General features: G+C 38.6%; 3 protein-coding genes across 3 annotated transcripts in view; 2 read left to right on the plus strand and 1 right to left on the minus strand.

Moving 5' to 3' along the window:
• LOC114650756 (TBC1 domain family member 8) overlaps window positions 1-8,241 on the minus strand; it is a 182,137-nt gene extending 173,896 nt beyond the window's left edge. Inside the window, exon 1 of the mRNA XM_028800580.2 lies at window positions 7,692-8,241. Within this exon, the coding sequence (XP_028656413.2) occupies window positions 7,692-7,818 (127 nt within the window). The 5' untranslated portion in view covers window positions 7,819-8,241. The remainder of the gene's footprint in view (window positions 1-7,691) is intronic.
• The window catches only part of rpl31 (ribosomal protein L31), an 810,223-nt gene that overhangs the window by 191,434 nt on the left and 593,253 nt on the right, over window positions 1-25,536 (plus strand). The gene's annotated exons all lie outside the window — the stretch shown is intronic.
• The window catches only part of cnot11 (CCR4-NOT transcription complex, subunit 11), a 63,741-nt gene continuing 61,953 nt past the window's right edge, over window positions 23,749-25,536 (plus strand). The window contains exon 1 of the mRNA XM_028800583.2: window positions 23,749-23,766. The gene's annotated coding sequence lies outside the window, so the exon portion shown is untranslated. The remainder of the gene's footprint in view (window positions 23,767-25,536) is intronic.

The raw sequence follows: 25,536 nt of genomic DNA on the forward strand, positions 1-25,536 counted from the left end.
TCCACATAATGGTCCAGCATCGAAGGCTCATTCCTATTTTTGGCTGGGTGGCTTCCTTATCATCACAGAAATGGAAGGTGTCTGTCCAGCTATTCAAGTCAGTTAGAACAGCTGACTTATAAAGGTGTATGGTTTACAGGAGAATTGAAGAGAGGGGGCAAAATAAACAGTGTAATAACACCCACCACCTTGTGAACTTAGTATTTTTTTACTTATTTGTTTTTTTTTTTTTTTTTTACACTTTTTCACTTTATGTTCCCTTTCCACTCTTTTTGAGCTTGCACTTTGTTTGCTGCCATGGGAGGGATTAATTAATGTGGTTAGTAGTCTTCAGCTACTCACAACCCTAACATTAGATTAATCAGGTTTAGTCAATGAAGAATAATTAAGATACAACTTTTTTATCATTACAGAAACAAATTGTGCCCAACACATTATGCTGGTTTCCTACAACACAACCATAAATTAGAAATGTGTGAAAGATTAATAAATACCCTTACTGCCAAAAGATCATTTCAAGGGTCTCCTTGATAGTGTCATGTTTCTCCCACAGAAGCCTATGTAGTCAAGGTTTTTAACCTATATTGTATTTCAAAATATTGACATGAAATATTGAGAAACACTAATTGAAAATATTAAAATATTGATTCAAATGACAGCTCTACATTGTGTATTTTATTTTTTTCTTTTTAGTAAATATTATTTAACACGTAAATGAATACAGCATTCTATGCATGTAAATGGGAGATGCACTATTTAAAACTAAAATTGAATTGCATTACAGATCCATCAATGGATAAGTAAAATTCATTAGATGCAGGTAGGATTTTTCCTGGAATAGACTAATTAGACTAAATGTGTTACTTCAATGACCATAAATGTGAATTCTGTTAAGAGAACTCTGATAACCCATCAAAACAGTTTGTTGAAATTATAAAATACTAATATTAGTGTAAGAATACAGCACCAAACAAATAACTTTTTAACTTCAAATTTGATCAAACATTTGCCCGTTTTCACTTACCATCTGCTGCATAAGTGGTGAATAAGTGGCACAAAAAATTTCACTACTTGGGAATAGGATAGCTACTGATTTGAAAAAGGTTATTAATTTTAATACATCATTTAATTTATGGTCCACGACACTTAACAATTAATTCCATTTTACACATCAGTCTCACTGTAGGGTTGAACAGGTGGCAAACTTACAGTACATTCAAGCATGACAAGGCATTAAATGCCTTTAGTAGCCATCAAAACTATAGCATTTACATTTTTGAAAAGAATGACACCAGGTTTCCTCTAAAGATAAAAAGAAAGGAAATAACCACACTGACTGGAAACATTTCAGACTTCTGGCAGACATGTCATTTCCACATCATTAAACAAATTTTTTTTTTTAAAAGATCATTTAAAATGATATTTTACCTCCATGAAGCAAATAACATATTAGCCAACTTAAACACTGACATACACAAATAGTACAGAAAATAACTTGAAACACACTGTCAGCATCTAGCTAATGAAAGTTAAATAAAGATGATGAACAAATCAAATGCAGAAACATAATATATCACAGAAAAACATACTGAGCTGCTCTTTAATACTAATAATAGTCCTAAGTGGAAATAAATCAGTTAGGTGTAAATAAAAATGCCTAAGGGAAGATTTTTTTTCTTTTTAAGAAAACCAAAACAAGAAAAAACATTTGTATGTTCAGGTAGCTAGCATTGCAGTTATCGATTGGCTTGTGCCATCAACTGTTTGAGGAGCACTGTTAAAATATACAACTACAGTAAAAACGTTAAAAACTATACAGTTTTCAGCATGTCTTAAATAGTATACTTGAAAAACAAACATGTTGATCATTTTGTCTTTGGAAACTCTCTCACTGTTGCTCAGGTAATATGTATTAGACTAAGGAGACATTCATTCATAATAAATTTAATGGCATACCATTTTTCTTACTTTTTACCGTTTACCCATGTCGAGATTATTTAACCTTCTCAGTGAAGCAAATTATGACACCAAGAGGTGCTTTAATATGATGATTGAAACCATAATCATTCAATATAATCATCAATTAAAATCTTAAGATCATATAACAGCTTCCTGTTCACAACTATAATGAAAAGATAAACCCAAAACTTTTAACATCGGACAGAAGCACCTAGAGACAATAAAAATGATACAGTATGTATTTATGTTGCATATCTTCAACCATATCCAATCAATGTGTAGTTTTGCTCACTCATACACACTTTCTTTATACCGCAGCAAAGACATCAATAAACTCTTCAATACATAGTGCTTTTCATAGGACTAATACAAGAAATACCAATCATGTATTATTAATAAAATAAACAAATTAAGCAGAATGAAGTGGTATCTCATAGAACACACATCAACTATAAACAGCGTGAATTACAGGAACTCCGAAAACAAAATGTGACAAAAAGAAGAGTTAAAAACAACATCCACTCACTCTTTGTTAGTGGGCAGAAAATAGTGCTAAGAACATGACAACAATCTCTATGTAACCAATGCCAAACACCACCTGCAGCAGCTAACAACAATTAAGTAGCATTTAAGAAGTAAACTAAGCTCATGGCTCCAACTTGGCTACTCAAAACTGTGGAATTTCATCTGTTTAAGTTATTCTTTTATTAACTTCTGTGTTTGGGGTCACCATCATAATGCATGACACAAATTGTTTTATGCTTCAGATCAATTACAGATGATTTGATAACGTCCCATTGAAATGTCTAATTCAACTTGGAAATCATTATTCACACAATTATTCACCCAGAATGTGATTAAGCAAAGCTGCCCTATACCATGATGCCCCCTCCACCATATTTTAAAGACAGGAAGAAGTTGTGGTTATGTTTTTTGTTTTCTCCAAACTTAATGCTATGTACATTTACCAAAATTTGTCTCCTGTGTCTCACAGATGTAAGACTGACTATAGTGTTGTTAGGAGACAAGTTGCTTCCTACCAAATACGAATACCACTCTTGTTGAGTATTTTTCTTATCGTGCCTTTACGAACACAGAAGGGATTCATTGCAAGAGACACCAGAACATCCTTAGCAGTTGTCTTAGTACTGAATGGCATGATCTTGCAGTTATCAATGGCTCAGAATTTATTCTATATGTGTACAGCCTGCCTGACTGTGGATGGTGAAGGCAAAGGTCTTTAAAAGAGCCCTCGTAGGGTTTGCCAACTTTACAAGCTTTAGCAACTCACTTTTGAAAATCCTACATTGCACTTTAACAGATGCCTGGTATGAACAGTAGTAAAGGAAACCAAAATTGTTAAGATTTTTTAATAGGATGCAACACCCCAAATCTATGGTATACTATAGAAGAATGTAATTTGATATACTGAAACCCTAGATTTCAATTTCCCTCTTTCCAGCTACCCACTGCCTAAAGATTTCTCATGTTTTCCCTTTGCTAATGCTAAATAACATAATAATGTGGTAAATAAAGATATAGCAACTGACTATTCTGTACATGCTCCTTGTTTAATCCTACTGACTTTGTCAGTTATTATGACTTGGAAAAAAAGATCAGACCACGTTTTAGCAGGAAATCATGCAGAAATGCTGAACATTCCAAAGGGTTCACAAACTCATTCTTACAACTGCTTATGTAACTGGTGTACACTACAAGATGATGACATACAGTATATATTTTTAAATTTGGCAAGCTTGCTGTAAATTGCTCAGGATCATATGTAGGTCACCAGTGTAATTTGAACCTGTGGTCTTAAAGCTCTACTAAAATGAATACCATTTTAACTAGGTAAAGTGTTTAATCCTAATCAGAAAAACCAGAAAAAAAGTTTATCTTTATTTGAAAGGTAAAAATATTTGTTGAAGGCACAGATATTTACCCAAAACACTCATTTACTAATTTATATTCTGAAAAAAGTGTAGTTAAGGTGGGGATATACAGTAGTTAGTAGTACTAGCTCAAAAACTAGCTCACAGTCCCCTTGAGTCTGCATAGACTGTCTTGGAGTACCCAGAATTACTTCTACATCTTACTTCTATATCCCAAAGACTATGTTTAATGGTGGCTCTAGCAGTAACCGTGTGTGTGGAGATGTGTGCTAATGTGCTTTGTACAGTATTTACTGTGGTCGCATCCAGAGTTGATTCAACTTGAACCCAGTAGTATAGGGATGGTCTCCGAATTCCTAAAACCCTGTAATTAAATTAAACAGCTTCTGAAAATGAATAGGAGGTGTATATGCAACTTTTACCAATGTACTCTATAGGAGTGTGCTTGCCACTTTTCCAATACAAGGGACCAGAATGAAACTGACAGTCTAGTTCCAGGTGTGTTATAATGGCAAGTACATTTAGCAGATATGGTGGAAATTACAAAATGGGGAAATTATTTTCCAGGGAGAATGACTTCAAAGGGTGGAAATTTTCAAATATCTCTGATCAACCATAATAGAGAGAAATGAGCCTTACAACAACAACAATTTTTTTCTCGTATTGAGACAAAATTGCACAAGGAGTGGAGCAATGGTCTTTAACAGGCCCCATTTTTTGAAATACCCCTGCCTTGAGTCCCTAAGAAGACTAGAAAAAAGACCCTTGTAGGGAACAAAAATGTAAGAAATCTTGGGAAAGGCAATTCACAGAAAGAGACCTTTCCATGTAGGTTGGGCATACAATGGAGGTCAAAAAATGAGGTAAATACAAAAGACAAAACAGAACACATGTAATCCTCTTCACAGTTAGATGGCCAATCTATCATTACCAGCTCAGGAATACAATACAAACTGCAAGGCAAAAATGCAAGAATAGATTATATCACTCACTAAATTTAGAACTATCACATAGGAGGGTACAGATTTGTTCAGAGTCCTGGAGACCTCCACCAACAAGTGCCTCCTCCCTACTGGCCATTCCACAGCTGAGTCTATGCTGGGACAGCCAATCTGATGAAAGGACCCCTCTACCCAAAACATTCTAACCTTAGCATGCAATCAAGCTGGAAAAACTGTAAAAGGGTATCGTGAGTATAATGTAACCAAAGATGCACGTGAATTCTAAAAAGTATAAAACAGTGGTCATAACAGCATTGCTGTATGGGTCAGGAATCTGGGCAGTTAAAAATGTGCATGAAAGGAAGCTGGATGCTACAGAAATGAGGATGTCGAGATGGATGTGTGGAGTAAAAAAGCTTAATAACATCAGGAATGAGGGAATCAGAGATACAGTTAAAGTTGGGGAAATCACAAAGAAAACTTCTGAAAATAAGGTTATAGAGTATGGGCATGTCATGAGAAGAATCAGACATTTAAGGAAGTGCCCAGACAGACAAGAAGAGGATGATCACAGATAAAGCAAATGAACTGTGTAAATTGGGATGGAAGGGAGAAAGGGGAATGAAGTATACAACAGATGAGACTGGAGAAGGCTGGTGCAATATGGTGGCACCACATTCAAAAAGGGTAAAAGAAGAATAAGGATGAAATTACTGTGGTATAGATCTTTTAGGTGGTAACTAGTTTCTCAGAAATACACCTTTACCCAGTTCTTTCTAAGAGAATAAAGTTTCCAGCTAACACTGAACTCTGCCAATACATTGATATCAGCTCATCTGTATTGGAATTCACTTTTTGCATGGAGATCGAGTATTAAACAATGCAAACCCAAATAATTTCAGTTACTAAAGAGAGCATGGAGAAAAATAAAGCTGTAGGTAATGACTTGTCATCTGCTGGGCAACATGAACTTTGAGAAAACAGTAACTACAATATAACCTTAGCCTCTCTGAGGTATTCCTTGAGCAGCAGGTCTCTGTAAACAGAGCAGAGCATACAACCATACTTTATAATGTTATAAATCAGTCCAGCAACCTATGAAAAATAATGTAAACAAAACAGGACAAGTGGACAGATTTTGAATTTGATTAACTGTCTGGAATTAGTTTCATATGTTTTGGGTTTAGTTGCCTGTCCCCAGCTATGAACTGTGTAATAATGTGACTGTATATAAAAATTACTCTGTTCAGTTTCTCCAAGCAAGTCTGGGAATGTTATATTCAATAACATCTGTTCTAGGTAATGACCAATAGTGTAGAACAGAGCTATACCATAATATACCACAAACCAGCTATCTAGAAAACTCAGAACGTCTATGCTTATGCAATCCAATTCATTGCTAACCTTAGCAATGCAAAAACTGAGCTTTGAGAAATTCTAATCCTTTTAAAGTGCAGTCAGTAAATACACTGCTTCACCCAGACAATAGTTTGTATGGAAATTGCAGGATGTAACTATCCAAAAAAGTGCAATTCAAGATACATCACAGGGTAATAATACAAAACGGATAATTAAAATGGAATTAAGTATGTCTCCACACAACTAATTGCACACCAGTTGATTTTGCTTCTCGATATATTTTTGCCATACATTGGGCTTAAAACGTTTTACAAGTCTGTACTTTGCAGATGAAAGAAGACCCATAAATACAAAAAAGTCAGCTGCGCATGGCACGCTCCGCGAGCACCTGTGTCGTGAGCGCATGCGCGACGTGTATTGCCGGCGTCGATGGAATGCCAGGTGTGTTTTAATATAACAAAGTAACGCGTTCACAAGTGTTAATAAATCACCTGACGCAGTGTGAAGTTGAGATCAAAAGAAATCTGTAAAGCGGACAATGCCCTTTTGTTTATAACCAGCGCGCGTTAAATACTTTCACAAGAAACATCACCACAAACGGCTTTCGTTACCGATGGCCTCCTCACCTCCAGCAAGTTTAGCTCCAGGCTGTGCAAGGCACCATCGGGATGTTATGTGGCGAGTTACTTATTTACCACCGAGTGCCAACCCTTACAGAAATGCACTGCTACTGCGTCACAAGCCTGAAATAAGCAGGAATGGGAATAAAATTATCGACATACGAGAGAAACACGTAGTAATGAAGCGGATCAAAAAGACACATTAGAAAGCTCACGCAATCGATTTTTTCTGTACTAAATGCTGATTTTTCAGAGCAAGTCCAATCAACTATAGCATTTATGTCCAATTGATTATGTCCGTTGTGTGCGCGCGAGTGTGATCACCCTGCGATGGGATGGCTCCCTGTCTAGGGACTGTTGCTGCCTTGCACTGAATGCTTGCTAAGGTGTGCGCCAGGTCCCTTTTGGAAGACGAATGGACGGACCGATGATCACACCACTCCACCTGATAAAAAGGAGACGGAGACCCCGATTTGCATTAACATTACATTAGGTACGTTAAGTGCGTTATGAAATGGACTGGCGTCCCGTCCGGGGCTGGCGATTTTCCCTTCCAGCACGTACTAGAAACGCGTAAAAATCATACAGAGAGAAAATAAAATAATCAGGGGCTACCTTTGACACTCCCTCTTTGCAAATGATACAGTGGTAATGGTATGCAGCTGGGGGGGCTATCTGGGAACTTGTGGTCAGCTTCCCTTCATCTTAAAAATACACCTCATGCGCACCCCTTCTTACATATGAATGTTATTTATAGGAGGCGCCGCGACGAAGATGGACCTACGCAGATTTTCCCACCTAAGGCACGCAGAACAGTGAAGTAAAAAAACGAGTATTTTACTGTTATTATTAGTTTTTTCTTTAAAACGTTCATTTCCAGTGGACAGTCCATAATGCTGGGTCTAGAGACGTCTCCTTACCTGATATTTTGCCTCCAGCGTCCCCATGCCCTCGTCTACGTTGCAAGACAAAATAAGAGTTGGATTTCTCCGTCACCCATAGCTTCAAAGCATTTTTCAATAAAACCTCTTCGGGTTTTAACCACATTTTTTTTCTTCAATGTGAAAAGAACATGCTATCCACGCCTTCCAAAGGGCGCACACCGCCGTTCTTCAGAGGAGCCGTCCAAGAAGCCCCTACTGCCTCCACAGACGGATGCCCAGCGTGGCTCTTTCGCGGCCGCTTGCACTCGCCGCCAGTCTCCCGGCCCCGACGCACACATAAAATGCACTTTAGCTTTGCTGCCTGCAGATACATTCAGGGGCTGATTTCCGCATATTTTTTACCATCTTGCTACAGAGTTCCGGATCGAGAAGAGGAAGTCCGAGCCCATTGACCCTGTGATTGGTGTTTTCCACGTGAATACGCCAGCCTTCCCTGAGTGAGAAACAACAGCAGGCGCGTGAGGCGTGACAGAGAGCGGCAGAGGTTCTGAGCGCAGCTGCAGCTGCGGTGGAGGTAGCAACCAAAATAACCAAGACAAAACAAAGTGAGACTGCTGCTCCAGCAAAGAGAGGGATGCGTTAGGCTAGGATGTGCCCTGCGTTCCTCAGAGTTAACGTAAGTCAGAAGTACGTAATGGCAGGTACATACTGTGCATATTTGCTCATTCCACGGTATCTTTGGCTGTCTTATGAAATCTGAGCAGTGATATTTATATCAGTCACTGAGGGGACATCAACAAAAATATTTAATATCAAAGTGTAAGCACAGTTCCACACGTCCTTCGAGATTTAAGTTCCATTCATTTCTGAATCAGCTTAATCCAAGTATAGAGTTCAAAAATCAATACAAATAAGAAATTGAAAATTATTGATGTCATAAGCCCTTAGTCAATAATAGCCATAAGTATTTTACCAGAGGGTTTTCCCATTAAAGCAGGACTATTCCAGCTTGTAGTTAGACTGCTTTCCCATTAAAGCATGAATATTCCAGCTTGTAGTTAGACTGCGACGATGGGAGCTGACAATCTGCCTTTATTGCATCAATTGGATTGAAGTATCCCCTTTAGCTGGATTTGTCTAGAATATTTTATTGTATGATAAGGCACTCCTTTATGTGATTGGCTGTACATTTTGGACGATTGTAAACAAAGAATAATTAGTACTTCACTCAGAATTGTACTTTAAAAGCTGTACAAATGTAATTTGTTTCTGTATTACACATAGAATTAGTTTGTATTTATGCATTCCTGAAAGTATTTACTGTACATAGTGCAAAGTAATGAATATTACGTGCTTTTCACATGCAAACATGAACAAATGAACCACAAAACAAGTTGGGACTGATCATAACTGAGAACATGCAAGAATATTCTGGATACAGAGGAAATTAGGGGAACTGACTGAGTTCATAATATTTAAATATTTCTACTGATTCTACTAGACAAATCATGAGTGATGTTCAATGAATCATCAGGTGTTTCAGGTCTTTCAGCATCATAAACCCTTATCCAGGTGATACCGCTGGGGCTGATCAAACCACAGCTTGTGCCCTGTTGATGCAATAGCTACTTAGACTTCAACTCTGTCCTCACTTGAGTCACAGACATCGAGAGATTCTCTGTGCCACTTTTTTAGTCTTATGAATGGATCTCCTCCTCCTACATCTGATTATGCCCAAAAAACTGCGGGCCTTGATTAATGAGCAAGCTTTAAAAGCTCCTGAAGCCAACCTACACAGGAAAGCACTTGTCTCTCTCTCCAACTTCGTGAGTTCTCTCACCAGTTCTGCATATTTGTTGATTTTCCTCACAGAGGACTCTTTCAGATATTATTCCAATATGGTTGTCCCTTCCAATGTCACCATTTGCTTGGTGGTTTCAGAAAAGATTGCAAAGCAAAGCAATGACAGCAGTGTGACCGGAGAACGTTAGCTGTCATTTCAGGTCCACCTGCAACTGCCAATCTTTTACTGATTCCAAGGTGCTTACAGATGTTTTCCTTATGGCTTTAGGCAGCTCGCCTGCTCTAACAAAAGTGTTTATCTGGTTAAAGGGACAGGAACACTTGGCTGCAATAATTCCTTCACTGACAGCTAGTTTCAGCCTTCACACCACCATCTGCAACTTCCCTTACCAAGGTCTTTGGAGCAGCTGCTCAGGATGTATTGATGTATTGAAAGGCACCTTGCTTGGAGCAGAGTGAGCATGCTGGAGACTCTTCTTTACCCTATATGTGCAGGTGCAATGGAGTAGTCAGCACATGATGCACTGCCTGTGTGAGGAATTGTACGTAGTGTGACTTAGATTTTCATAACTCCACCCAGGTCACCTTATTCTCAGACACATTCTCCCATCTAGTCCAGTCTCCTGGTTGTCTCATCATGACTGCCCTGTATGATCTTTTCTTCCCAACTGCTGGTGTTACTTCTTGCTGAACTAGGTATTAAATCATTTAATGGATATACTTTTTTAGCAAACCCTGCTTCTCACTTATTTTCTGTCTTTCAAAGTGGCTGATATCTGAGTGCTGTCTTGTTGGAGTTCAAGTCATTCAGCCTCAGAAACAAGCCATGTGGGACACCACTGAATAGTTAAGAACTCACCTCATAATCCCCTGTACCTGATGTATCAGAGTCTCTTGCTTTGATGATGAGTGATTTATTGACTGTGCTAAATCAGCTTTTAGGCTAAGCTAAGTGATATATCACTCTCAAGTGTTTTGTCCCTCTGTCAATTTTATTGTGGTGCATCTGTGCTCTAGCCTTTGCTAAATGCCACTGCAAAATAAATTAACTACATTTTTAGGGAGTGTGTGACCCTGCAAGATACAGTCATACTAGACATGAATCTTCTCCCAAGTAAAGAATTTCATTTTTCAATGAATTCTAAAAAATGCTGTGCCTATTCTTGTGGTTTAAAATGGAATTTATAAGGCATTGGTCCAAACATGAAAACAAAAGCCTACAAACATTTTGAATACATTTGTTTTCAAGCCAAAAACATTCATGAGTATTGTTGCACATCTTGAGTTTATTAATAGCGCCTGATGACCCCAACTCTCTTGATTCACTGACACAATGTCTTACTTGTGTTTCTGAATGGATGAGTTGTAATTTTCTCAAACAAAATAAGGAGAAAAACCAGAAATTTTAGTGATTGGCAAAAATGTATATAATGAGTCCAATAATCTCCTGTTGCACTTACGCCATTACACAAATGACTTAAAACTTGTGTAGAACTGCATTGGCTATTTTTTTCCTTGGTAAATCCACTCATTTGAGTAATGAAAAGTGTCTTGCCATGAAAATCCTGTGGAAATTCTGCTCTGCTCATGACTTCTCAGCATGCAATGTTGTGTTTTCTGCCATGTAAAGATGGCTAATCAGAGATAAAAAACATGGATAATTATGACCATATTCATTGAGATGAAAGATAAAATACTATATTTGGGCTATAATTTGACTGGGAGACTCAAACCGTGGTAGGATGCCAGTTCATTTCTGGACACCTTCACACACACACACACACACACACACACACACACACACACACACAGTACCATTTTAGACCTGGCAGAAAACATGCATCTCTTTAAGGGTGTGGAAGGGAACAGCCACATAGACATGAGAAGAACATACAAATTCCACACAGACAACAATCTGGTAAGGGATTTAGGCTTAGGACACTGGATCTGAAAGGCAGCGGCACTAGCTAATGTGTTGCCTACTAAATAAACATTTCTTTTCTTAAACAGGCCACAGTAATAAAAACTTTTTTTTTTGCCTTGAGAAGGATTGATAAAATATATGGCCAATTGGGACCAAGGCCATCTAAAATGGCCAAAAGCATAGAAGACCATTTGGTTGAATGTTAATTACTTTTGATTGATTACAGATTTTACACTTCTCTTTTCAAACAGTAGTAGTTCTAATTCTGAACAGCTATTTTAACAGAATTATTTGTTCAGACAGTAAATTTGCATGGCTTCCATACAGACTTATAGCAAAGTCTAGCATAGATGTTTTATCCTGGCATAGTCATAAACAATCAGTTAGAAAAATACTGAGACTACAAAAAAAAAACATAGAAACATAGCTGACAGAGAAACAAAAAACAAAAATCAGTAAGACAAATGGTGGATTCGGCAAACAAGCAGAGGTGGGTGAAACTAAGCTTGTATAAACACTAATTTACAATGAATGTCAGGTGGGAGCACTAAACAAGATATTGCATTATCTCCTCTCCTACTTCAAGTTCAAGTTAAAAAGGTGGATCCTCCAGGTGGACCTACAGCAGTGGGGTAAACACACCATGTGTAAAACAGTTCAGATACACAAGAGACATCACCAAAAGTGTGCTCAGTCATTCTTAACTTCTTCAGACAGTTTCTAAGCTGTGTTATTAATCATTGTGAATTTCAGCTGTTTTCCTTTTAGTGTGCCAAATTCAAATATATATTCAGAAGTTCATATTATTGAACACACATGTTTAGAGTCACAAGTTTTCTTTCAAGTGCATCATAAGCTAACTGATAATCATAAAGGAGACCTGACAAAATGTAACATCTTATTAAAGAAAGAAACATCCTCTATCAGGACAATTCAGTAATCAGGCAGGAGAAAAGCTGTTCATTGTATCTTTTAATTGCTCCTCTGCAAAATGCCTTGGAGGGAGCATTCTTCAAAAAGCAGTCTGTTACAGTATGGTCAGAATGGTCAGATAAACAAAGAATAGAGGTTCATTTTATAAACTGTTGAATTTACATACAATGTCAATGAATGCATACATTTTACTCTGGTTGGTTCATTGGTTTACACCCAAATGATTTATATAAAATAAAAGTCTATTATATTATTTTCTGGTTCTTCTTATACCTTTTGAGATGAGTCACCACCCTTGAAATTTCTGTGCATATAACAACTGTCCATTCTCATTGATTATAGGACATCTGCTGATTCGCAACCTCAGATCCTCAACTGAGTGTCTCCTTAGAATTCCAAGAGCAAAACTTAAAAGAAGTGGTGAGGCGGCCTTCTGCTGTTATGCACCTAAAATCTGGAATAGCCTGCCAGTAGGAATTCGCCAGGCTAATACAGTGGAGCACTTTAAAAAACTACTGAAAACACATTACTTTAACATGGCCTTCTCATAACTTCACTGTAATTTAATCCTGACACTCTGTATATCCAATTCATTATAATAACTATTCATTCAAAATTTGTACTAACCCCTACTCTCTCTTCTGTTTCCTTTTCCGGTGTCCTATTGGTGGTGGCTTGTGCCACCACCATCTACCCAAAGCACCATGATGTTCCAACAATGATGGATGGATTAAAAGCCAGAAGTCTGTATAACCATCAGCATCAAGTGACTCCGTGAGAACCCTAACTACAAAGAGGACTACAGTATTTCATTTATGTTAGGTAGAATGCCCAAAGGGGACTGGGCGGTCTCGTGGCCTGGAACCCCTACAGATTTTATTTTTTTTCTCCAGCCTTCTGGAGTTTTTTTTTTGTTTTTTCTGTCCACCCTGGCCATCGGACCTTACTCCTTTTTATGTTAACTAAGGTTGTCTTATTTTAATTTCTTATTTGTCTTTTATTCTTCTTTTCTTCATTATGTAAAGCACTTTGAGCTACTTTTTGTATGAAAATGTGCTATATAAATAAATGTTGTTGTTGTTGTTGTTGATTTCTTAGTCATCCTTCAGTACATTTTGTATACCGTATTACATCAACCTTTCTTCTGGTACATTCTTTATTTACTTGATCGTCTCAGTATTTTTCTTAAACCAATTCTTATATTTCAGTGTACATTTTGTTGTTCACTTGACCTTTATCTCGTTTCCGACATTTATTAACCCAGTATGCTATTTCTTAAAGATGAATGCTATGTTATCCTAAAATTATTCTTCCACATGGCACACCTTATGACTTATGACCACCCCACTTCACTCTTACCTGCTAAGATGATACTGTCCTGGAGATCTTGTCCTCTCACATAAAACTTTGCATGAAACATGAAACTTCTGACCTTCAGTTTTCTTGGAGAAAAGTGTCTTTCTGTTGGCTAGTCTTCCAGGAAAACCATAGCCCTTCAGTCTTTTAGTTAAAATAGACACAGCAACTCAGCTGGTCAGGAGACAGAAGGGTATACCTAAAAAAAAGTGGCCACTGAGTGAATTATATCTTAATGAGCTGTTAAGTAATTGTGCTAGTTTGTGAGTGCAAATTTGTAAATTTATTTGTAATATTACTATTGTTTTGGTGATTACAATTATGCCTTTTTCCTTCCTTCAGAAACTCAGGGTTCATTCAGGGTTTACTTTCATAATCTAAAAATAAGCACTTGGGTTGGCATTCCTTTAACTTGGCCTTGTGTGACTGAGTTTATGAGTTTGTGTGTGAATACTAGTGTTCCTTCCAGTACAGTTTCCAACCTTCTCTTTATGTTGCCCGGATATGGGTAGATAAAACAGGTGGGCAGATAAATGCTTCTACTTGTAAAATGTATTTTTAAAGGGTAGTACTGCTCCTTCATTTATCACAGCTTTATTTATGCATCTTCCCTTCAGTCCCAAGGCAGCCTTTGTAATCACCCCTCAGGTTTTAGGAGATACAGAAATACTTGTTCAGCTGCCAAAGTGTTTGGCAGTTCAAGAATATTTTAATAAACCCTCTGCTTTTCAACCAATATAAGTTTTCCAAATTACTAAAATGATAAAGTGTAGAGGATTTCACTGTATAATTAAAAAAAAACAATGTACACTGAACAGACATAAATTAGCTAGTAGGAAATTACCATAGCATAATTTTACCTTTCTACATCTATGTATGTACTGATCAAGAATGCTTATTTGTTATGTATATATATTTGATTAAGCATTTTATTCACCTCTGGACGAACAACCCTATTACTTACAGGGTAAAACATGAAAAAGTGAAAGATTTCCTAAAAAATGTAAAGCTTTATGAACATACTGACAAGAAACAAGAGACATAATTCAGTACTGGACAAATCTGAATGTGCTTGTTTGTCATTTTGTAATATCTTTCATCAGATTTGTTCTTGAACAGCTGCTGTGGATTGAAGTCCCATATGATGATCTCTCAGAGTCCGTTGGGTAGAAAGAGCAGACATTAAATTTGGCATGGAAAAGCAGCAGGCATCAGATTTCTTTATTTTTAGCCCACTTGACTGGGACTTTCTGGTTAAATAAGTGCATTTAGACTTACTGGGAGACAGAGTATTCATTTATCTAGAAAGATTGATACAAACATATCCAGTGTGATCTTGATGTTCACATCCACTCTAAGGATCATTTCTCTTTGCTTCACAATTGACAAAGCTTACTTTATAGCGTCTCCTTGAAGGTCCAGGAATGGGGAATATGCTACCTACCTGAATGACCCACATTATAAATGCTGCCAGTTTGATCCCACACTAAGATGAATTGTTTTTTATTCAGGTTGACAGGTTTTGGCACATGAAAATATGTCAGTGATTGTAACTTTGATTTAACAAAGATTTCCTGTGCTGGTAGGTGTTATGAATCTTATTTGGTAAAAGAGTTACTGTTTTAAAGTAAGATGTCTGACATTTGTTCAAAAGAGGACAAATATACATTTAGCTATAGAGCAGTATTTTTATATTTATCTAAGATCTCTGATGGACTGGTGCCTGGTCCAAAGTTGGTGCCTTCCTTGCACCCAGTGCTGCCAGAATAAGTTCCTATCCCTGTCAGCCCCACTCTGGACAAAGTGGAAACAGAAAATGGATGTATGGATATAGCTCAAATGGTGTATCAAGATGAAATAAAATCCATCCCTCCCACTCTAAACACCAGCTTTGCACAAACCTCAAGAACTCCAAAAGGGTTATCCACCATATTTTAAATACTAATCTCAACAACAGTGAATCTTTAAATGTTCTCTGCAGATATTGAATTGACATTAATTCTAAAATCTTTTCGTGTGTGAAAAACCTACATTGATTAGGGCAAATTTAGAGTTGTCTATTGTATCCACCACAGAGCATTTGTAGGAATTAATGCAGAATTCTAAACTGAGAAAGCACACTTATGATAACACTGTTTGTTAGTTGTTGTATCTTGGCTTACTTTTTTGTATCTGTGTAACAAAGCCTTATGTTCTGTACTTTCCTACTGCAACCATATTTCCCTAACCTAGCCTAGCCTAACGTGTTTGGAGAGATGGAAAGAAAACTAGTATAGTCAGGGAGCTGGATTCAAAGACTAGGACATTAGGTCTATGATGAAAGCAGTGCTAACCCCAGTTCTGTCTTACTGTCTTAGGTTCATTAGCAACTCTGAATTGTTCAGTTGTGTGTAAGTGAGTGTGTGCAAGGCTTTACAGGGCCTGGGTCTAGTCTTTATGTGTTTTTTTTGGAAGAGACACTACCTACCTGCAACTTAATAATGGATAAAAACAGATTCAGAAAATGGAGGGGTAGCAGGTGGACAAATTGCCATATTAACACCCCAGAGAGTAAAATTTAATGTTGCATTATTTTATTTTTAGTGTGAATATTATAAATAGTTATGCAAATGAAACTGTTCTTCTAGGGGCTCAACTAAAACTCCCCATCCATACATTATTTAATCATTTAAAAATTCTCCTAAAATGAAAAAATTGTTTGTTCTTTCAAATACATTTTCAGTTAAAAACAAAACTAAGAATGCCATTTGGAATTTCAGCAGTTATACAGATCAAAACAAACATGAGGGAGTCTGCATGGAGAGAATGCAAAAATATGGGAAGGAAAAAGAAAAACAGCAGCTGTTTTCCAATCAAGAAATAAAAGATAAACCCTGTGGCAGCCCATGATAGATCTCCCTCTGCTGGTGCAAAGCAAATCTATTTTTAAACATGCCTAACAGCTCAGACTCCACTGTGCATTCAGTGCTGTGCATTTCAGTAGTTTACCCACCTCTGTTTGAGAATTCTTTGCCCATTATACAGTAAGCACAGCAAGAATGAATAAAATATTGCTAATTACAGTATCTTTAGATAACATCTGTAATGCTTGATTTTAGTGGAAGTTGTAGCCTTTTCTGTGAGGTTTTCAAGTGTTTTTTATTGCAACTACTCATAATAGATTTAAAAATGTTCTGCACATGGATAAAGAAAAACATCCATATTTATGCCAACCATTTCCAGAAGCATTCATTCATCCTGTATCAAAGTTGATTAATCCAGTGCAATTGTCACAATGGGCCAGAGCCTATCCCAATAGTATCGGGTGCAAGGCAGGAACAAGTCCTGGGTGGGATTCCAGTTCATCACAGGGCAGTGTTATGCAAACATCCACAATCACTTATGATGGATCAACTTGATTTAAAGTAGCCATATAACTTGACATAAATATTAGTTAGGGCGGCATGGTGGCGCAGTGGTAGCGCTGCTGCCTTGCAGTAAGGAGACCTGGGTTCACTTCCCAGGTCCTCCCTGCATGGAGTTTGCATGTTCTCCCCGTGTCTACATGGGTTTCTTCCGGGTGCTCCGGTTTCCTCCCACAGTCCAAAGACATGCGGGTTAGGTGCATTGGCGATCCTAAATTGTCCCTAGTGTGTGCTTGGTGTGTGTGTGTCCTGCAGTGGGCTGGCACCCTGCCTGGGATTTGTTCCTGCCTTGCGCCCTTTGCTGGCTGGGATTGGCTCCAGCAGACCTCCGTGACCCTGTGTTAGGATATAGCAGGTTGGAAAATGACTGACTGATATTAGCTGTTAGCTTTTGTAACCTTGGAATTGTAACTAGGCTGTATTTTGTTGTGAACTCATAACTTGCAGTGATCAATTTCAAACTTGTTCTGTAACACTTGTTTCCCCAAACATTTCCTCAAACAAATGTTTGCTCAGTTATGTTTACCTCTTTTGTAAGTGACTTTAGACAAAAGTGTCTGCTAAGCAAATATATTTAAATATAAATGAAAATAATCAAAGTCCCAAGATCAGTATAGCACCCCGAAACATTATAGAGTATGGCAAAGGTCATGCCTTTGCTTAAACTGTAGCACGATGGGAACTGTTGCTTGTGGAACCACTTGAAATACAGTACTCTGTGAAGTGCTCTTCATGCCTGGTAGACATCATTGTGCACAGTTGCTACAATTAATAGAGTTTGACTAGGATTGTGACTAGGAGTGCCTTTGTGAAGCAAGATGGCTTTCCATCATTCGGTGTAATGAATTTGATGAGTGGTGTTTAGGGTGTAGTAGTGTTAGGTACAATGGGAAGAAGAACACACTAACACCCAGAGAAGTGTTTTTAGACTACATAGACATACAGATGTACGTCAAGACAAACACATCAGAAGGGAGGCTGTAGTAGACTGAACACCCACAGTGGCACTCAACAAAGCACTGTCACCTCAGAAGTATCCACTTGAATCACTCATCTTCTTGAAGCAGGACAACCACAAACTCCTATAGTGCTTCCTTGACTAGTGTGATTGGAGGGAGGAATAAGAGACAGTGGTCTTTAGTGATGATAATCTATTCTGACTTGGCATGAGTGACAGTCCTGTATGTGTGACAGTCATGTATGTGTCCATGGTGAGTAGCTACATCCATTGTGCCTATTTCTGTGACACACAGCCCATGCAAGTGATGTTAGGTGCAATCAGTTACAGTGCTTGTTTGAATCTGGTGTTTGTGAAGGAGACACTAACCAATAAAATTGCGTGACATGACGGGTGGGGGTTGATTTGTTTTCAATCCTATTTTTTTGTAAAAATTGATCTATTTGTATGGAATGATTACAATAAAATCAATAAAATAAAAAAATAAAAAATTATTTGACATCGAGGTTAGTGATGTTGCTTCACAACTCCAGGGTCTAGGGTTCGAATTCTGGTTCAGGTGGACTCTGTGCTGACTTCACATTTTCCCCAAATCTGTGTGGGTTTTTCAGTGGGTACCTGTTAGTTTAACTGGTGACTCTAAACTTTTTCTGTTATGAGTAAACATTAGTGTGTGAGTGTGCAGATTTAGACTAACAAGACTACACCATAGAAAACATAGGAGAATATTTTAGAATATGTCAAAGAAACCACATGCCTATCTGGTTCCACTGAAGCTCTGACATTGCCAGCTTGGATGAAGAACTTTGATCATCTGGCCTCATTCACCTTTCTACCTTCTGTCACTTCCATTGCAGATTCCTTTTTAAAGGCTCACCTCAGTTTTCACATAACTGACAAGAGGATGGTTACTCTCAACATTATATATTGCAACAGGCAATGCTGGCAGTCTTCAAGCACTTACTGTTTGCCTCAAACACCATCTTCTGATATGTAAAACAGAACTCTTCTATACATCAGATGATAGGATAATATACATTGTTAGAGCACTAAAATGAAAGACAAATGACTGTTTTTGTCAAATGAAGTTATAGAAAAAATACGTACCTGTATCTCAGAAAATTGAGATCTTTAAATAGAGTTGGAGAATTGGCAAGTTTTAAGACTGATGCAAAATAATATGATATTCTGCTTTTTTATTGTTTATATGTGAATATATTGTTTATACACATATTAAGGAAGGTGTCTTAGTAGTGCAGTGAGTGGCATTGATACCTCACAGATTCAGTGTCCAGGGTTCTTATTCATTGCCTGGTCATTATCTATGTGCAGTTTTCACTTTCTCTCTGTGTCTGAATGGGTTTTGTCTTACATTTCAGAAGATGTGCTGGTTAGGTTGATTGGATGTATGAGTGAGTGGTGACAGAGAAAATTTCCTATTCCCAGTTCAGGACATCTCTTTTAGACAAAGGCTCTTCAGACTCCAGAAATGTGTGACACATTTTATTTAAGTAAGGTATCTCTCCGGATTAAAGAGCATGAGGCTACCTGTTTCATACAGCAAAAGCAGCTATGCTAGGGTTCTTTGTTTAACAAAGGCTTTTATAAAGTATCATGATTACACAAATGCTTTATTAACATTTAACTGATAAGCACATGGGTATCACATAGAAGCATTCCATATATGGAATATGAAGAAATATTAGGATAATCTAAGGCAGTGATTCCCAAATTCGATCCTGGGGACCCACTGTGGCTGCAGGTTTTTGTTCCAACCAGATTCACAATTGGTGATAATAATCGATAACAACTGATCTCATTTAATTAGCTGGTCTTTTTTACTCTTCTTGTTATTCTGCTTTCAGAAAAGCACAACAGTATGGTCTTTACATTTATAAGACTTTTAGAAATATTGCTGTCAGGATACGTTCAGGCTCAGCTCACACCCTTCTGTTTGGTTAAGCAGGTTTGAAAACCTTATGTTCCATATATTGAACCTGCAGCTCTACAAGTGGTGCCCAACCTGCTTGGGTTCCTGCTTTGAGCCTAATATATGTAGGATATCTGACATTACCCTACAACTCTGTGAAGGTCTGCGTGGAATGCAGTAGTTAGATGTGTATATGTTTTCACGCTCATAAACCTGTCCTTTGTATAGAGTGCTCCCCTTTTATTTAGATGCCATCCATTTGTCAGGTCTTTTCTTTCCTATTACAGGAAAACAGGGAGCAAGAATGTATCCCTGCAGAATTAGGCATAAGGCCAAAACCAACTTGGCATGAAACACCTATCAACTGCAAGATGATCACTTGCACATACCTGCCTTTACTCATATCAGCCCAAGTTAGATTTAACAATGAATGAACCTAACATTTTTTTGCATGTGGAAGGAAACCAAAATACACAGAGAAAACTGGCCAAAATTGCAAATTATTCACAAACAGCTCCCAGGCTTGGAATAGGATACATGGCCATAGAGCTATGTGGGAGTATTGGTTCTCCTGAATTTAGATGCAGCCACACTTAAGAATTTAGACAAACACTTTCTTTCATATTTGAACATACCATCTCTCATGTAGGAGTAAATACTTCTTTTAGATTTAAGTTTTCACTTCAAAGATGGCAAAATGCCATATACAAGTTGTAATTTTATGACTTTAAAAAAGGTAACTGTTTAGTATTTGATGTCAACTTTTCATTCTTTCATTTTTTGAACTGTTTTTTTTTTCATCTTTTCAAGTTCACAAGTTCACAGAATCTATCCTGGCAGCATCAAGTACAACACAGACATTAACTGTGGACAGGATATGATAAAGGACACACACTACATTCAGTCATTGTGGGAATATGTAAAGTCTCCAATCAACACCTAAATTCACAAATTTTATATGTTGGAGGGGCGCAACCTGAAAAAAAAAACATGAGGCCTTCAAATGGCACACAGTAAGCTTCCTACAGCTGAAAACAAGAATAAAACCATTCAAGACATCGGTAGAACTTTAGGATTACCTAAATCAACTGTCTTCTTTTTCTTCTTTTGGCTGCTCCTGTTAGGGGTTGCCACAACAGATCATCTTTTTCCATATCCTACTGTCCTATCTATCTTGCTCTGTTACACCCAACACCTGCATGACTTCTCTCACTATATCCATAAACCTCCTCTTAGACCTTCCTATTTTCCTCTTACCTGGCCGCTCCATCATTTTCCCAATATACCCAGCATCTCTCCTCTGCACATGTCCAAACCAACACAATCTCGCCTCTCTGACTTTGTCTCCAAACTCCAACCTGAAATGACCCTCTAATGTACTTATTTCAAATTCTGTCCATCCTCGTCACACCCAATGCAAATCTTAGCATCTTTAACTCTGCCACCTCCAGCTCTGTCTTCTGTTTTTTTGGTCAGTGCCACCGTCTCCAACCCATATAACATACTGTAGCTGGTGTCACTGCCGTCTTGTAGACCTTCATTTTCACTCTTGCTGATACCCGTCTGTCACAAATTACTCCTGACACTCTTCTCCACCTATTCCAACCTGCCTGCACTCTCTTGTTCACCTCTCTTCCACACTCCCCATTACTCTGTACTGTTGATCCCAAGTATTTAAACTCATCCACCTTCGCTAACTCTACTTCCTGTATCATCACCGTTCCACTACCTCCCTATCATTTACACACATGTATTCTGTCTTGCTGCAACTGCCCTTCATTCCTCTCCACTCTAGGGTATATCTCCACCTCTCCAGGGTCTCCTCAACCTGCTCGCTACTCTTGCTACAGTTCACAATGTTATCGGCAAACATCATAGTCCACAGGGACTCCTGTCTAATCTTGTCTGACAACCTGTCCATCACCATTGCAAATAAGAAAGGACTCAGAGCCGATCCCTGATGTAATCCCACCCCCACTTTGAATGCATCAGTCAATCCTACAACAGACCTCACCACTGTCACACTTTCCTTGTATATATCCTGTACCACTCTTACATACTTCTCTGCCAGTCCCGACTTCCTCATACAATACCACAACTCCTCTCAAGGCACCTTATTATTTGCTTTCTCCAGGTCCACAGAGACATAATGCAACTCCTTCTGGCCTTCTCCATACTTCTCCATCAACACCCTCAGAGCAAACATCACATCTGTGGTGTTCTCTCCTGGCATGAAACCATACTGCGGCTCATTAATCGAACCAGCACACTTCTTCTCCACTCCTCAGGCATCCTCTCACTTTCCAAGATTCCATTAAACAGTCTGGTTAAAAACTCCACTGCCATCTCTCCTAAACACCTATATTCTTCCACAGGTGTGTCATCTGGACCAAAGGCCTTTCCATTCTTCATCCTCTTCATAGCTGACTTTACTTTGTCCTTGCTAATCTATTGCACTTCTTGATTCACTATCACCACATCATCTAACCTTCTCTCTCTCTCATTCTCTTCATTCATCAGCCTCTCAAACTACTCTTTCCATCTCCTCAACTCACCCTCCTCACTTGTGAGTATGTTTCAATCTTTAACCTTTATCACCCTAACATGCTGCACATCTTTCCCAGCTTGGTCCCTCTGTCTAGTCAATCGGTACAGGTCATTTTCTTCCTCCTTAGTGTCCAACCTCTCATACAACTCATCATACACCTTTTCTTTAGCCTTTGCCACCTATCTCTTCACCTTTCACCTTATCTCCTTCTACTCTTGTTTACTTTCTGTATCTCTCTGACTATCCCATTTCTTCTTCACCAAACCCTTCCTCTGTATACTCTCCTGTACTTCCCCATTCCACCACGAGGTTTCCTTTTCCTTCATACTCTGTCCAGATGTCATACCAAACACCCTTCTTGTTATCACCCTTACTACTTCTGCTGTAGTTGCCCAGCTGTCTGGTAACTCCTCACTGCCACCCAGTGCCTGTCTTACCTCCTCCCTGAACTCAACCTTGCAGTCTTCTTTTTTCAACTTCCACCATTTTATCCTTGGCTCTGCCCTCACTCTCCTCCTCTTCTTGATATCCAAAGTCATCTTACAGACCACCATCCTATACTGCCTAACTACACTTTCCCCTGCCACCACTTTGCAGTCTTCAATCTCCTTCAGATTGACCCTCCTGCATAGGATACAATCTACCTGGGTGCATCTTCCTCGAAACTTGTAAGTCACCCATGTACCTTAATCTTCTGAAAATACATATTCACCTCAGCCATGTCCATCCTGTCCTCTCCTTGACACTATACCTACCCATCACCTCCTCATTTTCTCTGTTCCCTTCACCAACATGTCCATTGAAATCCACTCTAATGGTATACTGTTCATCACTTCATCCAACTCACTCCAGAAATCTTCTTTCTCGTCCATCGCACATCCAACTTGCGGGGCATATGCACTAACAACATTTATCATCACACCTTCAATTTCCAGCTTCATAATCATCACACTGTCTGATGCTTTTTTCACTTCCAAAACACTCTTGACATACTGTTCCTTCAGAATAACCCCTACTCCATTTCTCATCCATCCACACCAGGCGTGTCAAACTCACTACCATTGGTGGGCCGCTTCGACTGCCATACGTGCGTCAGCGGGCCGCACTGTAACAAATACTATTATACTATTATACAAAGTTACTGTAGCTTTCTTTCCAATACTGAAAACTTTAAAAAATGTAACACTTAAAGTTTAAAGTTTAAAGAAAAGCAATTTATTTCCATACAGTCTCCATACAACAGTGTAGAATTAGAGTCTTAGCCTGTTAGCTAGGTCCTTATTATATTATATTCATATTATATTTATTGCTTATATAGGAGCCTTACAGTGTGAGATTTATTTCTTTTGTCCCGACACTTGGCATCTGTTGTTAGTAACCAGTTCGTCAATATCAGGCTTGAAATCTTGTGCAGCTGCAACTTTTATGAGGGATGAAAGGTGCTCGACAGTAAGTCTTGAGCAATGTGGGGTTTTGGTAGCTTTCATTAACGAAAATAATTGCTCACAAAGGTAAGTGCTTCCGAACATTGACAGTACTCTCGATGCCAACTTACGGATCTGCACATACGAAGGCAGGTAAGCATACAAGCCTGGCACACCAACTTCGTTGTATTTTGCCTTTAGAATAGAATCTGACTGCACTTCAGTCAATTCCATTTGGATATTCTCATTCGCATTCTCAACGTTGTAAGAGAACAGCGCAATGCTCTGTTTGTGTGAACTGAAATCACGAAAATGCTCAGTAATTCAAGTTGGAAAACAAATCATCCAAAAATCAAATTTTACTTTACTAAGTTAACTTCAAAGTTTATATTGTAAAATAAGCCGATATGCAAAAAGCCACCTGACCTACAATAATTTTACAAACTCAAAATCACAAAAATATGTTAATAAACAACTCACCAACTTCTCGAGTCCACTTCAGATCTTCAGCTGTAGTCTGCACTAACTGTTCGCTACAATACTAGCACAAAATTACATGAAACTAGAGCAAAAAAACGTGAAAATATGCGGGCTATTACTACTCGTGATGGTCAGTTCTGCCCAGTGGCCAGTCTCAGCAACCCAGTCAGTAGTGTAGCCTTAGCAGGGGGCGGCTCTAGGCTCGTGGCGGCTCTGGGCAGAGAAAGAATCGGTGGCCCCTTCGCCTGGCAATGTCAATACGGTATCTTATGCACGGTGGATGGCCACATCCGTTGCGGACACTGCATAGCCGCCTCGTGCTCATGACACGCTTCTATATACGCGTGTCCGTAACTTGAAAACCAAGTGGCGGCCCATGATATTCTCATTACGGCAGAACGTTATAATACTACATATAGCTTACTGCTCCAACTCTAGTAAATACAGCCTACTAATTAACAAGAAACACAATGTTTTTCGGCCAAATTGCTGTCAGCTGTGTAGGTATTTTCTCTTTCTGTTTTATATTCAATATATATTGGGGTGGCGGCCCCTGGGATTTGGCAGCACTGTGCAGGTTCACAGTTTGCACATGCGTAAGGCCACACCTGCTGCCCGCTGCTGCAGCCTAGCACTTCAGTTGTGACGCTGCAGCTCATTAACTTTGGTCAAGGCTCGTGGCTATACTAGCTGATGACGTTTCCGGTACCGTAATGCCATGGGAAAATGCGCTTTTGTCAGAAGGCAGAAGTAAGAAAAGTCAATAAGTAACACCGAAGATGCAGAATGATTCAATCACAAACGATAGTAATCATTTTGTACAAGTTCAGTGCTAACTAGGATCTGTCATGCGGGCCGCACAGATTTCTGTTGTGGGCCGCATGCAGCCCGGGGGCCGCGTGTTTGGCATGCCTGATCCACACCATAACAGAACAATTTGAATCCACCCCTGATTCACCTGGCTTTATTCCTCTTGCATTTAGTCTCTTGCACGCACAATATACTGTATCAACCTTCCTTCTCTCCATCATATCTGCTAACTCTCTCCCCTTACCAGTCATACTGCCAACATTCAAAGTTCCTACCCTCAGTTCCATTCTTTTTACCTTCCTCCTCTCCTC

This window comes from Erpetoichthys calabaricus, chromosome 4, assembly GCF_900747795.2.
Source record: "Erpetoichthys calabaricus chromosome 4, fErpCal1.3, whole genome shotgun sequence".
Lineage (NCBI taxonomy): Eukaryota > Metazoa > Chordata > Cladistia > Polypteriformes > Polypteridae > Erpetoichthys > Erpetoichthys calabaricus.